Below are 16,376 nucleotides of genomic sequence, written 5' to 3' on the forward strand. Positions count from 1 at the left end.
TTAGCCTATATACAGTTTATTCATATGCATACTATGATATATAGACAAATATGGACTAGAAACATTACAAATACAAAAGTTTATGGTATATTTAACTATATAATTACTATATGCAATAGATTTAGCTATATATAAACCTTAAAAATGCAAGTTCAGGATGTCAACAGTACAGTATGTGTAAGATAAAATCCAAGCATAAAATGTGGTCTAAGCAAGCTTGCTTTCTGTACCAGATTTCTTTCTAGTTGAAACGGACAATTAAAAAGCATTGAATAATGTAAAACTAAACACTACGCAGGTAGAGTCAGTGTCATTGTTGACCACCGGAGCAATTTGTTTAGCATATGTGTCATTATGGAAAGAAAACTATACTTAGCAATATATTTTGTTTCCTACGTAGACCTCAGACATTTCAGCAGTGTATCATATATTTAAATGTTGAGTTTGGAGAACAGTAGATGCATTTCTTACGTCAGTTTAAAATGCGAAACAATACAATAACACTGAATATTTTATAATAGAAAAAGAGCTGACTATCTTTTATTACAGCTATAAAAAAGTAATAAATCATTACTGCTTAGGTGTTGTTACTACATCACTACTAGTTTCTGGATCTTTGAGACTTTATGTCCGCAGTTTATTTCACCCACTCTAGTAAGGCTTTGTACAGAGAAGTGTATGCTAAGAGAAAGCAAGGTATTTGGTGGCTAATGTCAGCTGTTTTGGCCAGGAGAAGGATGGTAGAGCAGGTAATAATTTCAGAAAATTAGAGGAAGTTATTATGGGGTTTTGTGTGTGTGTTTTTTTTTTTTTTTTTTAAACAAGAAAGGGTTTTAAATGCACTTCTGGCCATGTTGAGGCACTTTCTTGATCAACTGTTTCTGTAGTTCTTAACGCTAAACTTGCCTTTATTCATGAATGTGGTTTACATTACTGGTTCCTGGTGAAAGTTCCCCGATTCTTTACCAAGAACAAAAAACCCCACCTAGCAAAGCACTCTTATATATGGTAAGAGAGTTCCTTTTGTCAGGAATGTTTCCTTGCCGGAAAAGTATTGTACCTGTTGTTTTTATTGCTTAAATGCAAATGAGAGCAGACTATTTTGCCACTGCAAACACAAGTAAAAAACCCATACATTAAGAGACTCAATTCCTAATAAATTTTTTCAGCACAACACGTCATGCAGTTCAGTGACTTCTGTGAATTATTAATGTGACAGGGGTTTGGGATCTCTGTTGCTAACTATAGGAGTGCTTTTTCTTTCATATTTACAGATTCATTTGTATAAAAAAGAAAAGAACAAGACGGAAACATCTGTGCGTAATATAGTGACATTTGTGTGTGTTTCACTTAGGAACAGAGTACAGAAGAAGGTAAAGGAATGGGAGCTGGTTTATTCTCCAATAATTCCAGTTCAACTCATTTGAATATAACTTAATTGTAACCTTAATTTTTCCTATTTGTAGTGCTTTTGTTTTTCATGTTACCTAGTTGTTGCAAGTAGTCGATGACTATGCAAAATAACAGCATTTGTATAAATTGAGGTGAATGCAGCCCTGTGATAGTACTGATTGCATTAAAGATAGCCATAGCATGCTTTGCTTAAGCCAGTTTCTAGTAAAAGATCATCAGAGTTCAATTAAAAATAAATTATTGCTTATTTCCTTCTCTCTGTTTCTAATGGATCCATATTCTTTCTCCTTAATCTAAGATATCAAATGAGTATTTCACATGGAATAAAAATACATTTCAGTGAGCTGGTCACAAATTTTCAACAATTTATTTCTTAACTTGTATTCAGTCAATGCAACCTCATGTTCTATTTACTTTGAGAGGTTTTAATTTATGATAGGACTTCACACAAGGTCTTTAATAAATCTTTCCAGGGTTTTCAGCTATAAATCAGGCTTTTTCTGTCACTATTTCATAAATAATTTCTGATAGAATGTCTTTATTTCTACATTGTAATATGATAAACATAAAAATTCAACTAATAAATTCAGTAATAATTAATTAATTAACATTCAACAAATAAGTACAGTGGACTGATAAATGCAGGGCAAAATTGGCTGCCAGGGTAGTCCACAAGACTCTTGTCATGCTGCATGTTAATTCTGACACCCTGTTTGATTTGATATCTTTTATTTCTGCATGCACATCTTTGATATGCGAATAACCAGTACAGGATGAAGTCAGGTGTGTATTCTGTAGTGTTCTTTTGTACAGAAGTTTTAAATATATTTTCTTTACTCGGCACCGAATTCACATGTGCAATCTCTTTGTAATAGGTAGCTGTGAATTATTACATGTTTTACAGAAATTCTGGGAACACCTGATGCTAAGAGTCATATGGATGGTGGTGCTTCTCACTGCTTGGGTGCAATGTGGATATGATTTTGTGCATGTTGTGTGCACTCATGCTTTTGTACATGTTACAGGAGTCTTGTGGATGAGTATTAGTAGGTGTTTACTGGTGTGTCTGTATTCCTTTCAGTTGCTGTGCTTGCAATGTGAATCTAGAAGTACTAGAATGGCAATGTAGAAGTTTCAGCACTGGGAGATGGGACAGTAAGAGCTTGTATGTAGGGCACTGTATGTCTCTCAAGTCTCATATGATCCACAGATTCTTTTGGCCTCTATGTCAGTATTTGCTGATCAGGGAAGTGAGACTTGGTCTGTGACTGGAGTGAAACTTCCCTTACGCCATGGTATGAGAAGCAGCATCCTTGAATTTCTGATTTGCCCCTGTGGTGTGATGAGCTGCAGTTTTCTGAGAAAAGGACCACATGGAAATGGGTTTTATTTCTAGGGTTAGGTACATACTTAATTGCTAGATTCAACGTGTGTTTGCCCTTGTATTTCAGGAAAACGGGTCAGTTGTATAGATTAGAGGCCTTTTGTGACCCTATGTTAAGTGTTACAAATGTGCTAGATTAAAAACAAGTAAGTTGCGTCTGTTAGCCGTAATGATACTGCAAATAAAACAATTATTATTAGCTGCATGAATTAACACTATATCCAAATGAAGGTTTTTATTTGCTTAAACTTTGAAGTGTCCTGCTGAAATTACTGCAGAATGTGATTTGTACAGAGCAACAAACAGGTGTGTGCTGCATTGATCTTTCCCATTTTTTTGGTTAGATTGAAATACTGAGAATGTTTCTTCTATTTTTTCATACCTTCAAATTAATTTCAAGGTATTTTAAATTTGGAGTTTGGTTTGAAACTGCTTGTGGATGCAATTATTGGCAGCAAATAGTCCATTCTCCAAAAGAAGCTGTAGCCTGGGCTGCCCACACTTCCTTCTTTGTTGCTGTTGGAGCCTGTCCCATTGCAGGGGCAGTATCAGCAAAGAGGAGACCAGTATGAAAGAAACACTGGTTAGCCCACTAGCCTGAGAGTCCAGCTTCTTCAGAAAATGTCAGCGAACTTAGCCTGTTTTTAGATTTGTAATTTGTACCTTGCTAGCAGTGGATGGCACCACACCTGCCTGCTTCTGAGAGCACAGGTTGCTGTGAGCAGGGCCAACTTCCACAGCTGCAAAGTGGCCATCTGCGATCAGGGTCCTATTGCAACTCCATGCAATTGGCTAAATGTGCACCAGTTTGGTCAGTATTACAAAGACTTACAAAGTAATGATGCTTGCTATAATGCTTCTTCAACACCACTTTGTTGTAAGGGTTTTGTAGTATTTATGCACAGTAGAAGGAAAGGAGGAAATACAAGCTATAGGTATATTGGAAAAATGTTTGACAATTATCCTGGATGTACCTGGGAAATTACAGTAATAGTGGTCATGTTAAATCTGAAAGCAGAAAGCTTTGTTTCTGCACTATAAATAATTACTAACAAAAATGATTGCCAGTGTGGAGAATTGTTTGTAGAGGGATTCATTTCTGATTGTTAAGTATAAGTATATTTAGACAGAAAACTATTTTTCTTCCTGAAAGCCAAGAAGTTGGTGTAAATCGGAGGAATTAGTGATTTGGACTCCACAGAGCAAACATCAGCCTGGTTATTACAGATCAGATTATAGATGTAGTTACATTGAGGTTAGCACAGTAAGCTATTCTTTTGTTGTACATTTTAATGACTGAATTCAGTCATTATGGCTGGTATATTATTGTTAGCAATTGAATTTACACAGTTTTCTTTAAAAAAACATCCAGTCTGGCAGGGTTTCCTTTCCCAAAATGCTGCAAATATTTCAAAGCTATTTATGTCCTTCTTGCTAAGTCACCTCTGATCCAGAAATCTCCATTCATAAATTTGTTTGTGCATATGAGCATATACATTCATGGATCTTCATTGTCTAAGGCAGTAATACATCCAATAACTCCAAACACCTAAAATTTTAAAATTAAATAGAAAACCTTATCTGAATTTTGCCAATATTTAAAATGTGAGTTTCTATGTTGAAAATGCTTTCAACTTCAGAGCTACCACTAACCATTTTGACTGGCTTTAAATCTGATTTCTCTAACGCATTCATCTGTCAGCTACCCTTCCTAAAATGTTATTTCATTCTGCAGCTTGACAGATTTAGAGTAACTTAAGAGCGCATACTAGTTCTGTAGTTTTACATGCTTTAGAAAGATCTGTATCATAGGTTAATGGGGTCAGTATTTGAATTAACAAGTTTTTAACTGAGGATGCCTAAATTATATAGACTCATAGAACTGTTTGGGGTTGGAAGGGACCTTTAAAGGTAGTCTAGTCCAACCCACCCTACAATGAGCAGGGATACCTTCAATTAGATCAGGTTGCTCAGAGCCCCATCCAACCAGACCTTGAATATTGCTAGGAATGGGGCGTCTACTACCTCTCTGGGCAACCTGTTGCAGTGTTTCACCATCCTCATCGTAAAAAATTCCTTATATCTCATCTACATCTATCTTCTTTGAGTTTAAAACCATTACCCCTTGTCCTATTGCAACAGGCCCTGCTGAAATGTTTGTCCCCATCTTTCTTATAAGACCCCTTGAAGTACTGAAAAACCTGCTATAAGGTCTTCCTCCCTGGATCCTTCTCCAGGCTGAACAACCCCAAGTCTCTCAGCCTGTCTTCACAGGAGAGGTGCTCCAGCCCTCTGATCATCTGCTCCAACAGGTCCAGGTCTTTCCTGAGCTGAGGACTCCAGAGCTGAACACAGCACTCCAGGTAGGGTCTCAGCAGAGTGTAGTAGAGGGGGAGAATCACCTCCCTCGACCTGCTGGCCACACTTCTTTTGATTGAGCCTGCAATGTGGTCGGCTTTCTGGCTGCAAGCGCGCATTGCTGGCTTATGTCCAGCTTGTCATCCACCAGCACCCCAAAGTCCTCCTCCACAGGGCTGCTTGCAATCCCTTCATCCTCCAGCTGGTATTGATACTGCGGGTTGCCTGGACACAGGTGCAGGACCTTGCACTTGGCCTTGTTGAACCTTATGAGGTTCACATGAGTCCATTTCTCAAGCTTGTCCCTCTGGGTGGCATCCTCTCCCTCAGGCATGTCAACTGTACTGCTCAGCTTGGTGGTATTATTGTGACAGGTATGCTCTCTGACAATTAGAATCCAAATAACTGAGCTTAAGGAGAGGAATAAGGGAACGTATTGGAATCTGCTTTCAAAACTGAACAATGGAAGTGCTCCTGTTCTTCGCCTTTTGCAGTTCTGCAATGCAGTCCAGAAATTGTCCCTCAAAAATCTGGGCTGTTACTGTGTAAGTGAAATGCCATAGGAATTTGCAGGGCAAGCTATATTAGTCAAACTGTGCTAGTACCTGCATCCAAAATACTAAAAGGTAGCTAGATGAGATTTGACTACATATGACAACAAAAGATACCTAAACATTTTTAATTAGGCTAGGACCTGCCATTGTGGGTGGAACCTGCTGCTAGAACACTGTTCTAGCAAACTTAAGCATAGTTGTTTCACCTAAAAATAGTGAATTCACCAGTTTGCTCATTCTGGACAAGGAATTTAGAGAAATCTTGGGCTTCAGCTTGTAAGTGATAGTTCTCATGAGTTTATGTACAGTCATTGTTTCTTATGTGGCCCACTAAGAAACCTTCTCCTGGAGCACAGGAGGATTGTCCTGTTAGTGTGTTCATTTCATTTTTCAAGAGCTGCTTTTACTGATGGAAATACGAACAGTTTATTGACAGTGCAATGGTAGCATGTAGGGCAGAAACACTGAGGCAAAGCACCTGAGCACCTGTTCATTCTAATAGCTCCTAAATAGCTCTTAAAAGCAATAACCCTACAGTTGCTTGAAGCTTTTATCTGAATGAGAATCCTCAGAGTTCCTCTTTTCAGCTGTGAGGCTACCCAGATTTTATCCATGGGTGGTCCATTTCTGTCCCCTTCTGATTCTATGTTTCTGTAAAATAACTGATTGTTCTGGGGCCAGTTTGTTCCTGCAATTCTGTGGGTGAGTCTTGGTGAAGACATGCTCTGGCCTCCTCCTCTGTATGCTCTTCTTTCTCTGTGTAAAAAGAGAGGAGAAGAAAATTATTTTGAAAGTTTTATTAGCTTATGTTTCAGAGAGGAGATACTTTCTGCATTGCAGACAAACTAAATGCAGAAGTTAATATTAAACCAGAAATTATTTGGAAGTCCAGGAAATATGTGGATAAGCATGCGGATTCTGTTTGTGCTCCATTTGCTGCTCCTTTTCCTGCTTGCCATGTGTCACGGTGGTGTGCCTGCCTCAATCCGCCCCTGAATTGCTGCTGCTACCAGTCCTTTGTGTGACAACATCGGAAACACAAGAATCGCACTGGAAACAACAATCGCTACTTATAAAGATTAACTCTTTCATGAAATTACAGAAAAGCAGGGTGAATAATGAGCTCTGTGCTACTATGATTGATCTATTAGCAGCAGCCAAACCTACTAGTGTCTTCAGCTAATTTAAAGCTATCTAGGTGCACCTGTACCCTATATAATCTTCCCAAATTTATTTCTTCTGTCACTGTTTCTGGTTGAGTTGAGTTTTATCATACCACTGTTTTTGGAAAATCTCAGTTTACCATCATAAATACTCATGCCTATATCATATATTTACCACAATAAATGTGATAAGACATGAGCTATAGTTTCTTTGTGTTTAATATGTTTTAACTCACAGATACCTGGTGTTTTCTGAAATCTGAATTTCAGATCCAGTAACACACCACGCTTGAAGAAGATGAAGAAGGATACGCTGATCAGTTCTTATAGCTCAAAATTTGGGCTGAATCTAAAGCACATACCTTCTTCTGGATGTATGACATGGTCAAGACAGAAAATTATACAAGAGAGTATGGATATTTTGGGACTAGATATTTCATAAGAAAAATTTACATTTTCCCCTGGTTCACACAACCTTTTATCCAGGCAACATATACTTTCTAAAACCTAATGGTCTGCCTGGAAGCCCCCTTTTCATGTGCTTCTGGTATGTGTCTTCAAGCTGCTAAAGTTCCTTTGATCTCATTTTGGCCACTTTCCAGACCATCTTTTAATTCCTTTTGTGAAATTTCCATACCAGCTTTAATTCCTGCCAGAAGGCAACTGTTCCATCTTTTTTCAAGCAGGGCCCCAAAGCTTTAAATTCTCAAGATGTCTCTCTCTGGAATTAATACTCCCGGCTCAGACTATGGAGGAGTCAGGAATATGTAGATCCAAGCAGTGCTGGGGAGAGAAATAAGGAGATGGAAATACAGTCATTCCTTCCTTGACTACAGTTATTTTCTTTCCATTTGCGGATTGACTTGATTGTAGTGGTACTTGATTTTTTTTTTATCTGCAGTACTTGCTCCTCTTCAAGTTCCAGAAATCTTTATTAAAAAAACAAAAACAAACAAAAAAGTAACAAAAGACAAAAGGAAATGCAGCCAAACCCATAACTCATTTGGTGCTCTTTGCCAAGTTCTTTCTGTTCTCTGTACTTGTATCCATTGAATCCTGTGAGTGCAAGACTTGGGATTGCCACTCAGTACCATTCTTTTGCTGTCATTAAAGGATGCAGATGTGACTCAAAATCGTCTTGGACTTGGAGTGATTGATTAATTTGTAGATGATCCTCAGATGCAAGGGGAGGGGTGTCTTGAAATTTCAAGATTCCCTGCTTCTACGAATTTCTGACTTTGGAAGGAGGCCTGGCAGGTTTCCTGGGTAAGGTCCTAGTTAAGTAGGTTAGTATTCAACAGACATGTCTGAAGAATGGGGTCAGGATATTACCATATCAGAAGGGAAAAGCTAGTGGTGTTTCCTTTGTTTACCACTCTACCATAGAACTGGAAGTGACCGGAAAGAATGGAAGTGGTATGAAGATTTTTTTTTTTTTTTAGTTCTGTTTAGTTTTTTCTACTCTGGTAGGTTTTAAAAAATCTGAAATACACTATTTATTTTTGTTAGGACGCTAAGATCCACATTTCCATCAAACAGCAACAATTTCTTCTTTAAAATCCTGAACAGGTTATTACAGCCTTTATGTAATTATGCCTTAGTAGCCAATGAAGTCTATTAGGAACCTGCCAGTGGCTCCAGTGGGATTGGATCGGGGTGCATGGCTTTGCATTGCTGTACTCTATACATGTTGTAAGTCCATAAAGATATATTTCTGTATATACAAATCACATACTTTGTTTATGCTTTGAGAGTCTCAATTTTAATCTCTGTGTGTTTTTTTATAATTACTTTATACGGTAGCCTTTAGTACTGAAGACAAAAGTAACTTCATCCTATACATTGTGGAGATAGTGGAAGAAGGTTTTTTGAAGGGTTTGTTTGACTCTGTGCAAGAATAGATAAAGTAATTGCTTACCAGAAAGCTTTCTAGGATTCTTAGTGTGCTGAGTCTTCAGAGGTGTAATACCATTACTAGTTTTGCTCTTTAGGACAAAAATAGGTAAATGGGAAAATTTGGCCTAACTTCACTGTATTCAGAAATCTTAGATTCTACAAGTTTAGGTTTTTCTACGTACTGTCAGGAAACTTAAGCACGTTCTGCAGTTTCACAAGAAAAAAGGCCTGCAACCTGAAATTATATGGATTTGTTAAAGCTGTTAGCTGTTTGTTTTTTTTTTTACTGCATTCCTGTTCACCAGCAAACCATATGGTTAGCCTATCAAAAATTTATTCCTTAACCAAAAGAACAGATTTTCTGTAGTTACTGTAACCATTTAAAATTATAATTTTGTTCCTTTGCATAATTGGTTAGGAAATCTACTTGGATATTCTCGTGCATAATATACTTCCTTGAATTTAGGGACTATTAAAATTATCTTGTTGAATATTGTGACCTTAATACTGTGTTTGCAAGTTTCCTTAGGAGCTTAATGGACTCAAATTTATAATAAACTGGGTACATACAAATCCATTTCTTTGACCTTTATTTGCCTACTCCTATATGATTTACCCTTGGTGCATATTGTTTTCTTTTACATAGTGTTATGTCTTTGCTTGAAGCAAAGCCACTGTCCATTTTTTTTTTTTTTTAAGGTAATTGTTGCTTCAGGCTACTTTTCAGCTTTCTGAAGTGCAAAGTAATTGTAGGTCAGGTTTTAATTGTAGGTCTTTTTATTCTTTTTAAGAATATGCTGCCTGGACACATTATCAGTTTGTTATTTAAAGGGCTGATAAATGTGTCTAAGTTGTATTAATTTATGTTGCAATAGAATTCAAATTAATGCTAATCAGAAGATCTTTCAATGGATGAGTAGCATGAAAGGTATAATTAAATGTCTCTGAAAAAATTTCAGGATAATTCATGAATGTCAGTAGGATAGTTTCAGCCCTTAAATAAATTCCTTTGTTACAGATATTTTTCAGGGTTATTTCTACCAGAACTTTAGAAAATGTACATGTTTTAACAAAACAGTAATTCTTCCCTTTTGATCTGCCCATTTGGGTACTTCTGGATTTGTGGTTATTTGTTAAGATTGTATTGTCCTGCTAAATTACGCTTTTGTAGCTTCCAAAAAGTGTATATTGTGGTAGTATCATAATGATACAATGATTTTTCTGAGCTACGTGCAGAACATTTAGGTAAATACTTAATCTTAAACTGATGAGGAGTCTTCCTGTAGTTGGTGATTAGTTAAGAGCATTCCAGAGTTGTTCCGTTTAGGCATTACTTCAAAGATTAACCCACTATCAAGGAATAGACTGTGGCTGAAGAATTAGCACAGTTGCATTGCTGGGAAGAAAAATTGCGTCCCGAATGCAGAATTAGTCAATTAACCGGTCTTAAAAATTGTGATTAACTTTATTTTAACTTTTGTCGGTTGCTTGTGAGAGTATTTCAACCTCATGCGCTCAAATCCAGTAGTAGCTGTAGCAAAGAATAGAGTCATCTTCTCTAGCTCTGGGTCTCTGAAGCACACTTGGTGAAATGTTGTGTCTTTGTGCTTTGTCTGGGTTGTTAGTGACAAAGAATGGGGCACAGTGATCCAGCCCTTTGGAACAGGCATTTGTTTGCTTAACTATGTATTGGACTCTCAAAGCTTGTTAGTTCATCCCTCTGAAAATACCACGGCAAAGCAAGGAGTGGAAGCTTAGCAAAGGGATTTTGTTCTACAGAACACCAGTGTTTCATGTCATGAACTGACATTTTGTAGAAGTGTGGAAATGGTGCATGTGGGACAGGGCCTATGCACATCTGTAATCCAGGTCCCACTGGAAGCACGATCTTGCCAAAACTGTGAATCAAGTCAGCTGTGGATTTGTGTAGCTGTCTTGAAAACCTCCAAGGATGGAGATTGCACAACCTCTTTGGATAACCTTTCCAGTTCTGTGCTGCCCTTCTAGAGAAAAAGCCTTTCTAAGTAGCCAGTCGGAACCTCCCAAGCTGCTACTCAGTTGCTTTTGACCTTACAACAACATGTGCCACTGCGAAGTGGTTGGCTCCATTGTCTCTGTGATCCCTGTGAAGTAGTTATAAATGGCTGTTAAATTGCCCTTAGCCTTCTCTTCACTGGGTTAAACACACCCAGTTCCCTCAATGTCTGCAAATGTCCTATGCACCTGACCAGCTTTGTAGGTGCTTAGGACTTTGCTAGATTTTATCCAATTTCTCCACTTCAGCTGGGGGAGATGAGAAGCTGGACATGGTGTTTGAAGTGTGGCCTCACCAGTGATGAGCAGAGTGATTTCCCTCTTTCTGCTGCCCACGTTCTTTGTAGTGTTAGCCCAGAATGTGGTTCGCTGATGTGAGCCCGCTGTTGGCCAATGCTCTGCCTAGAATCCAGGATGACCCTAGGTCATTTCCAGCTGGTCGCTAGCTGCTTTTCAGCCAGATGTGTGGAGCTCTTTTGCCCCAAGTGCAGAATTCTGGACTTCTTGTTGAACCTCCTGAAGTTTCTCAGGCTCCATCTAGATGCTCACAGATGGCATTTTTCGGTTGTTTTACAGCCATTTCTTGTCTTCCCTTAGTAACTGAGAGGTGAAGCACAGAATTTGTCTTGTTTGTTATATCAGTATGGACATTTTTAGACTAGCAATTCTTGCAGCTCACATTGCACAGTGAATATACGCTGAACTTGCATGGCACCAAAGTGAATTTTCTATATCTTTTTTTCAGGAATCAATGTAAGTTTTTGGCTACCTCCAGCTGTCAAGATTGTTTGAAATATACCAAAGAACCTCAGACATTTGTGCTTCACGAAAGACTTGCTGATTCTTTTCTTAGTGAGAAAGATGGCGTTTTTATCTAATACCTCAAACAGCAACAGTGGGAATTGCATTTAATGTGCAGTGGACTTGAAAGAAATCAATATTTTTTCTCGCTTGCATAAAAAAGTCATAGATTCTTACAAAGCCATTGCATATAGTATATTGAAACTGTCATTGTTGTTTTTTTCTGTGGAGACTATCCATTGAGGTTCAGGTACTAGCAACATCATTTCTGGATGCTGAAATGTAAGTATGGGCTCCCTAGCAGGAATGACTAACATGATTCAACTGTAGGTACAAATTGTCAGGCTTGGTTTTCTTCACCAGCTATATGTTGGTTTGAGGGACCCAGGTGTTCACATGTGCAGGAAACAGGAATCATTATGTTCAAGCACCACCTGCATGTTGTCACTGGATGAAACATGGAGATGAGAAATCCACTACTGCAGCTATAGATGCATGGATTCATTCATCTAAAGGTCCACACAATGGCCTTCTCACAATTTCTTTTTTCAGTTGTGGAAACTGAAAGGTAGGTTTTCTTCATTTCTTAAAGGGAAAATGAACTGTAGAAAACCCAGTGATTTCCAGACGACTCGCAGGAAAATTTCTGGTGGGTCTGGGATCAAGTTCAGGAGCTATATTGTAGTCTTTATGTATATGACAGATTCTACCCAATATTTAAACAAGGAAGAATAGGGGATATTCTAGCCTGGATACAGTGGCAGGATGTGAGTTCATTCTAAATATAGCATGTGCTTTCTATCATGGAAAAGCTTTTGTTTGATTTGGGCGAATCTCTGGAACATGTCTCCTGTGGCAAAATAATTTTTTTTTTATTCCATTAAATACTGTCCCAGACAGTGAAAGTGATCCTACCTTTTAGAAATAACTTGTAAGATTAAATTGCCTCTTAAATTGTTTGCAGTACATAGGTCGACATAGACTGTAGGGGAGCTTTAAGAACAAGAGTTAACTAGTGGGGAGAAAATCTGGAGAATGTGGGCAAAGGAAAGGCTCTTTGAAGCATTTAATGCATAAGGTGCTCATTTTTTAATGCTTAAAGCTTGCTTTTGAAACAAATGTAGGTTACTCTCAAAGTGTGAAATGTTTGGCATTTGATGCTTTTGTAGATTACTGAAGTGTAAAAAACCCAAAAATCCGTACTGTGACTTGCTTGCAGTTGAAGCCCCCCTGCCCCTAGTTGTAGCTTTTACCAGTTTGCATTTGAGGGAGGGTAAATGCATTAACAGTTGTGGTTTTGGTTAACACCTGTTTCCACTAATGCCAGTCCTTCCAAGGATTATTAGAAGCTATCCCCAAACATTTCAAAGTGTAAAAAATTCTTTGTCTGTAGAGAAAACTATCAGTGATATCTGTGCATTCTTACTGTAATATCTAGATTATCTATGTGTCATGGTCTTTTTGGGGCAGCTTTTTGGGGACTCTGAGAGGGGTTTAGGCAGTATGTAAAACTTAAGGTCATCAGGGTTCCGTGAGGATTTTGGTTCTTTCTGGTACTCTTAGTATTTGTCACATAAGGAAAAGGAGCAGATTTACTAAAATTCCTGTTGATGCTTAGAATAATTACTTAGTTGTTCTTTCACTTTCTGTAGTGCTCAGGACAGAATTAATCATTGTCTTATTTCTTGGAGCCCACCTGCTGTACCTTATTTTATGTTTAAATACTAGGTTTGTTAAATATGGTTTTATATATGATGAAACAGTATTTCTTTTGGAGATACCTTATGCAAATATTCTGGCCAAAGTCTGTTTATAATCATAGCCCATAGACAACCATAATCATAGTCCAAAGTAGATAATTCAGAGACAAAATGTTTTGTTGCTTTGGAGTGGTTAAGATGTTGGAAATTGGAAATTTTGTGAAGACAAAAGCAGTATATAGTGGCAAATAAAAACATAAAAATAAAAACGAAGAAAGTGCCCTGTCTGGCACCTTTGTTCAGGAAATGGATGATGCATAAGTCTGTTTTGGCCAAATAACTGAACAATTCTATTTACCCCTGTATATACTCTTTAGCATACACCCAGCTGAAAGATTGAGCTTAAGTAATTCGTACAATAGAAGCTGGGTGTGTTTTGGTTTTTTCCTTAATAGAGTTCCTCTGCCATATTTTTATAATCATAATTTTCTTGGCTTGCTTTCCATGCTTTTCAGCAGTTCTGAATTATTTATAGATCTCTCATATATAGGCTTTGTCTTGCCTCTCAATTCGCTTGCAGGATTAACATTGCTGTTGACCAAAGTTAAGTAAATGCAATGAAGGCTGTTATGTTTCCAATTAGTTACTGGAAATTGTTCCTGCCTGTGAACATCAGTATTCAGTGTAAACTCCCACCCGAATAAAATGGTTGGTCATTAGTGTCCAGTCCTCTCTGTTTAAACTTGACATTTCCTCCAAAAGAAACCATCGTGGTACACCTGGAAGGTACACATCACTTCTAGAAACACACCCACTTGTTTCAGTAAGGCTTCAGAGAATTGTTTTTGAAATTGTAAAACGTTGCATTCATCACCACAGTCAAAAGAATGATTTATTCTCAGGTTTTTTTGGTCTGTCTCTCTAATGGACTGCACTTTGGTATATACAAATTATTTGTATGTGTCACACTAAAAACTGGTGGCTGAAAAAACATCATCCTAGCTGGAAACCATGAAGATAGTGGAATTTTCCTTCTTTCCTTTAAAAGTTGCCTTTGTTAGGATTGATTCTTGTGGTAACCCTATTTAGACTAATATGGAAGTAAAATAAAATGCCTTAGTGGAATGAGCAGGACAGGAGAAGCAAAGGAACTGCTTCTTTGTTAGGTAATTCACATGGTAATGGTTTCTGTTAAGGAAATGTATAAAGAGCAGACTAAGAAACTTGCCATTTTGAAAGGGAGGTAGAAGGGAGAGAGTTACCCAGTGGCAAGTACTTGTCCACATCAAAGCTGAGAGATTACTTTAAACATGATTTCTGTGTTTAGTTTATTCTGTGGCCACATCCCAGCTCGCTATATAGCGAACTGGCAGAGCGTCATCAACTCATAAACCAAAGAATCCAGCTTGGGGGCTGGGCAGACAAATGAAACTCCACAGAAGGTGTGAAAGTAACCCAGATGCTTCAGTAGAGAATGGAGGTTCTTCACTACACCCCAAAATGTACTCACTCAAAACTGGCATTGTCAAATTAATTTCTTTTTCCTTCACTTGTAATGTGGAAGGTGCTGACTGACAGCCCTGGAAATTAAGTCCTCTATTTCTCCACAGGACAGGTATAGCAAGGGCAGCAGCAATGCAAGCTTCCCCACATTGTCCTGCCAATGTTCCTCAACCCAGTTCTGAAGAGGTCACTTCTGGAGGTGAGTGGGTAGAAGAGTCTCTGTCCATACAGTTATTGCTGCCAGGCAGTGGTTCTTGCGGGACAGGCTGTTGGATGGAGACTGACCCCTTGTCTTGAATGAACCACCAGTCTTTAACAGATAATCAGTTTGTGTATCGCAAAGCAGCGTGTGCTGGATTCCTTGAGGTTGCATTATTCTGCCTGACTGCTGTCACCTTTTGATATTTCTTTGTGGTTGGATGGCACCTTTATTTTTTTCTTTTTTGCACTGTTTTGTTTTCACAGACTTTGTCAATGCTTTATGTACATGTCTACACAATAGCATGCAAATAAGTGAATGCAGTCTGGTTGTCAATGTGATACAGAAAAGCAGATACTGGTGGCAGCCGTGTGTGCAAGAGGAACTTTAGAGCACTAGACCAGGACGCATGCTTTGAAACGCACCAAAAATTGATAAGAAAGTGAATGTTGGTTTTCAGTATCTAAATGAACTATTAGGTTTCCATTGTAAAGCGATATCTTAACATTTTCTCTTTTCATAATTACTATGTAATTTAGATATTAACACCAATTAAGCTGGTAAACTAATGTACTTTTTAGATTATTTTACAATTAATGAAATCTGCCTATCTAAAGTTAGACATGCAACGTTCTACGCTATATGAAAGTAATGGTATGTATTGCAGTTATCACAGATAGTTGTCATCAAAACCAGAAGATATGTGGTAAATTTTGTGAGAGGAATTAATATGACTGATGTGAGTTTTCAGAACAAAAATAACGAGTGCTCACAAGTTTGGATGTGAATTCTCATATACCTTCCTGGATTTATTTAACTACTTCATACTTCAAATGCAGTGAGGAGTATTCTTTTTTCAGCCAAATTTACACCTCTTAAATCTAGAAATAGAGTTAAGAAAATGGAAACAAAGGTGTAGCAAGGGTGTTAGGTCATGGTGAATTATTTTTGTAGCTTCAGATGCTGTGTGAAGGTATTAAAATGACTTGATGGTCATTTGTAGTTGTCCCGTAGGTCTGCTTAACTTTTCTTCTATGGCCGTTTGTAAATGGGTATGATAACAAGAGAATGTAGTACAGTGCAGTAATTGTATAATTTTAGCATTATTCCTGATTGTTTCCACAGAATCTAGAATAAGCTTCCTAACCAGAAAAGGCTTCCTGAAGGGATTTCTTGCCTTTTTTACTTTTGATGGTATCTAAATAATATTCATTCCATATACAACTAAAACAGTTCCTGGCTTCTTTTCTTGTCAGGGTAGCAGGGGGTATAGGATTTGGTTCATAATTAAAATGAGTGATAGTGTCCTATTAGGAAGCAATTTCTGACCGTTCCATAAATTCATAATAAGTGAAGAACAACTTGAGGATC

The 16,376-nt window shown here is 37.8% G+C and overlaps 1 protein-coding gene across 8 annotated transcripts in view; it reads left to right on the plus strand.

Moving 5' to 3' along the window:
* The window catches only part of PPP2R2C (protein phosphatase 2 regulatory subunit Bgamma), a 207,203-nt gene that overhangs the window by 67,411 nt on the left and 123,416 nt on the right, over nucleotides 1–16,376 (plus strand). For 2 of the 8 annotated variants that reach the window (XM_040593615.1, XM_040593607.1), the window contains exon 2: nucleotides 14,914–15,005. The exons of 5 other annotated variants lie outside the window; for them this stretch is intronic. In XM_040593615.1, the coding sequence (XP_040449549.1) occupies nucleotides 14,939–15,005 (67 nt within the window). In that variant the 5' untranslated portion in view covers nucleotides 14,914–14,938. Of the gene's footprint in view, nucleotides 1–14,913; nucleotides 15,006–16,376 lie in introns of those variants that run through there. One more of the 8 variants, XM_040593662.1, reaches the window with a different exon arrangement.

Source organism: Falco naumanni, chromosome 1 (assembly GCF_017639655.2).
Source record: "Falco naumanni isolate bFalNau1 chromosome 1, bFalNau1.pat, whole genome shotgun sequence".
NCBI lineage: Eukaryota > Metazoa > Chordata > Aves > Falconiformes > Falconidae > Falco > Falco naumanni.